Genomic DNA, 3,492 nt, shown 5'->3' on the forward strand with positions numbered 1-3,492 from the left:
TTGGTTTTTTACAAAAATAGAGATTCCTTTGAGAAGGATTTTGTTTCTTTTTTTAAACTTCAATTGTTCTTGTGGATTGTCTAGAACAACACAACGGAATACAGGACAGGCAGGTAAAGGATCTTCTCTTAGTAGCAGAGAGGTGGAGATGCAGAAAGCTTCTTTCTACCTTCTGAAAGGTATAAGCCTGAACTGCTCACGGAAGTGCATGTATTAGATGTTCTGATGCCAGATGTTCTATCTGCATCTACAGACCTGGCTATGCACATCTACCTGTACTTTATGAATATTGGCAGTCAAGTTTCTTCTTTTGATCCTAACTCACTAGCTGGGACACATCACAGGCAGGAGCAGGGAGGTTGAAGCCTGTCAGCAAAGGTGCTGTAGCACAGGTCACCTGGGCCTGTCCTCTGCTAGACAACACACATGCCCAGTGGCAATCTGACAAAAATAAACTTGTTTCGTCTCCAAAACTGAAGAGTCAGACAATTACTAAAATAAACAATTTCTTATCCAGATGGTCACAAAGTGACAAAAGTTTGCTGAAAACATGAAGTCCACAGACAGAGGAAGTCTCACTCAGAACAGGCACAGTCCAGCTGGGTTGAGCAGATGCTCAGGTTAAGGCCATGTCCCTCACAGGAGAACACAACGGAAAAAGCTGCTTTTCTTTTGCTGGTCTGGGGTGATTTTGACTCCCTGGTTGCTGCCCTGGGGGCTATTGCCTTCCTGAAGACACAAAGAATATTCAAGTTACTTACTTCTCTTTCACAGCTTCCAGCATCTCTGTAAAATCCAACATCCACACATCATCCATCCAGTTCCTTGCACCAAGCTACACACACACCATCAGTGAACCCAAGAGATTCTCTGCACTCTTTTGTTTTGAGCCTTATGTCAGCTATGAAAAGAAGTCAGAACATCTGCTCCTTCTGGCTTCCACTAACAGACACTGTTCTTCCTCCTTCTATAAACTCCAAGACAGCTGAGATTAAAAAAAATCATTACAGGACACTTTGGAATTGCCAGCAAGACTCAAAACACCAGGGCTCTGTCAGCACACCTGGGGTGCTCAGGAAAAGTAGAAGGAAACTTTGCTACCTTCATTTCCCAAGGAACAAAATTACCTCACTGGATGTTTTATTTCTTGTACAAAGAACAACCCCATCATTTTTCTGGCCACTTTTGCAAAAGTTATCAAAAAACTAACTAATCCTTTACCTATTTTTAAACATACTAGTTTGAAGACTACCCTGAAGTATGAAGTGGGCCTCCTATAGGTCTAATTTATATGATTAATTTTTTTAAGAGTGCAAAAGCAAGAACTATCATTAAACTGCTCTAAACCCACTTGACATGCCATGAGGCAACTAAGGGATCATTTCATTTAGAAATTCTCAACCCTTGCAGCTAATTCCTGAAATGCTGAGACAATTGTTTATAAGCCAAGGTCAGAGCATGGCTTGACAAAACTAAAAATAAATTTCTATAACCTTCAGTGCATCCCCCATGAAAGAGACCACAAAACAGTTTTTATACAACATGAAACAGCATTTGCTGTTTGGCTTTTGGCTGGAGGTTTTCTTCCTCTTTAGCAATGGAAAAAAGTAAAGGTTACTCACCAACTTCTTGTCCATTTTTGCTTTGATATCTCTTGCAAGGGTGAAAAATGCCTAGGAGAAGTAAAACAGTGCAGTGTTACCTGCTCAATAGAATATATTCCAATGTTGTTATTTAGCAATAAGCTGCCTTCCCCGGTTTCTACATTTACTCCTGAACTCCTGAAGAACTACAGGTTTTCCCCGCCCAGGTTTTAATGTTTCTTTTTCAACTCCACCACCTCCTTTCTGAGCCTGAAACCCACCCTGGCACACACTGCTCACTGCAGGGCACATCCAAGGCTTTCCAGAGTGGGAAAACAGCCCCTTTTATCAGTGAAGCATCTAAAAACCCTCTGCAGTATCAACTGTTTCATATCCAAGCAGGATGGGCCAGTCTTCTCATGGCTTATGTGCACAAATAACAAGACAATCAATAGAAAGGAAAGGCTGCAGTACTTACATTCTCTATGTTTATATTTGCTTTTGCACTGGTCTCCATAAATTTAATCCCAAAACTTGCAGCAAGCTGAACAAAAGCAGGTTTCATGTTAGTTGGATAATTGCAGGAACAAGACCCATCCATCCAACCAACCATGCAGGCTCTGCCCCTCCTGGTGCCACCCACAGGGACTGGGATCTTACTCAGAACAACTTGCAGAAATCAGGCACTTAATCTCATTCCCATTGGCAGCTCTTCCCACAGGGCTTTGTTCTTCTCTCACACCCTGCACACATTTTATTCTGCTCTTTTAGCACTTTTTTTTCACATATACCTTGTCTGTCTTGTAACATCTGCAGTGAGAAGCACCTTCTCTACCTTGACTAAGCAACATCTCCTGCCAGAAAAGACACCTCTGTCTCCCTTGTCTCCCTGGCTCTCAGCCAAAAAGAGACATTCCTCCATGTCCAGCTCCAACATGCTTTTTCTTCCTTGTTCTAAGAAGTCCTCAGCTCCTTGCTTTGCACCCAACAATAATCAACAATACTTCTTAACCCAGACTCATCTTTTCAGCAGTGGGGAAATGGGCTGCAGGCACAGCCTGGGAATGTCCCTCAGAAAGGTCACCAAGGTACCAGTGCAGCACATAGACCATAACAAAGACAAGCTGGATACTCTGAAAAGTCCAAGTTAAAAAATTGTAAAGCTGCAACACTTACCTTCTCCCCTTGCTCTCTGGAAACTTGTCTTTTGTCATTTGCATCACATTTGTTCCCCAGGATCATTTTCTCAACATCAGGAGAGGCGTGCTGGGACAGAGCACAGGAAGGGCTTGGGCCTGGGTCTCTCCAGACAAACACTCCCAGAAGATGATGCTCAGCACGGCTGCTGCTGCCAGCACTGGCTGCAGCTCCACGTGCTCCCCCAGGCCCCTCACCCCAGCATGTCCTGCACAGTGACAGGGTCACTTGTGACAGGAAAACACCAGCTTTTAAGTCCCCTCATCCCTCAGGGGCTGCAGCCCCCACGGCTGGAGCTCCTGTGCCAGCACAACCAGACTCTGAGCACCAGGACCTGCCAGGAGCTCCCACAGACCCTCAGCCTGTTTATTTTCCACGTGCCCCTCAGCACCCCCATTCAAAAGAAACAATTCTGAGACTTGGAAGGTTTCAACTACTTTTAGAGGAAGAAACATCCTCTTTACCCTCCAGTAAGTACAGGAATTACCTCTTCAATGTTCCTGACCCAGTTCCGAATATTTTCAAAAGACTTTTCATTGGTGATGTCATAGACCAACATGATGCCCTAAGGGTGAAGGAAAGATCGTTTCAAGGAGTCAGTTTAAACGCCAATTAGAGACACCTTAACAAGAGCAGGTTTTCAAGCAGCCGGTTCCCAGTTCCACGCAACATTTCACCGCGTGTGCAGAGCAGAAAGCTGCTCTGGGAGCTG

The 3,492-nt window shown here is 44.3% G+C and overlaps 1 protein-coding gene across 1 annotated transcript in view; it reads right to left on the reverse strand.

The window, feature by feature from the left end:
• Positions 1–265: 265 nt before the first annotated feature.
• Positions 266–3,492, reverse strand: part of RAB8A (RAB8A, member RAS oncogene family) — a 13,113-nt gene continuing 9,886 nt past the window's right edge. The window contains exons 4-8 of the mRNA XM_009997806.1: positions 3,268–3,345; positions 2,760–2,849; positions 2,062–2,127; positions 1,623–1,673; positions 266–729 (exon numbers count right to left, since the gene is read on the reverse strand). Of these exons, the coding sequence (XP_009996108.1) occupies positions 637–729; positions 1,623–1,673; positions 2,062–2,127; positions 2,760–2,849; positions 3,268–3,345 (378 nt within the window). The 3' untranslated portion in view covers positions 266–636. The remainder of the gene's footprint in view (positions 730–1,622; positions 1,674–2,061; positions 2,128–2,759; positions 2,850–3,267; positions 3,346–3,492) is intronic.

The sequence above is a fragment of the Chaetura pelagica genome, unplaced genomic scaffold (assembly GCF_000747805.2).
Source record: "Chaetura pelagica isolate M959 unplaced genomic scaffold, ChaPel_1.0 scaffold595, whole genome shotgun sequence".
NCBI lineage: Eukaryota > Metazoa > Chordata > Aves > Apodiformes > Apodidae > Chaetura > Chaetura pelagica.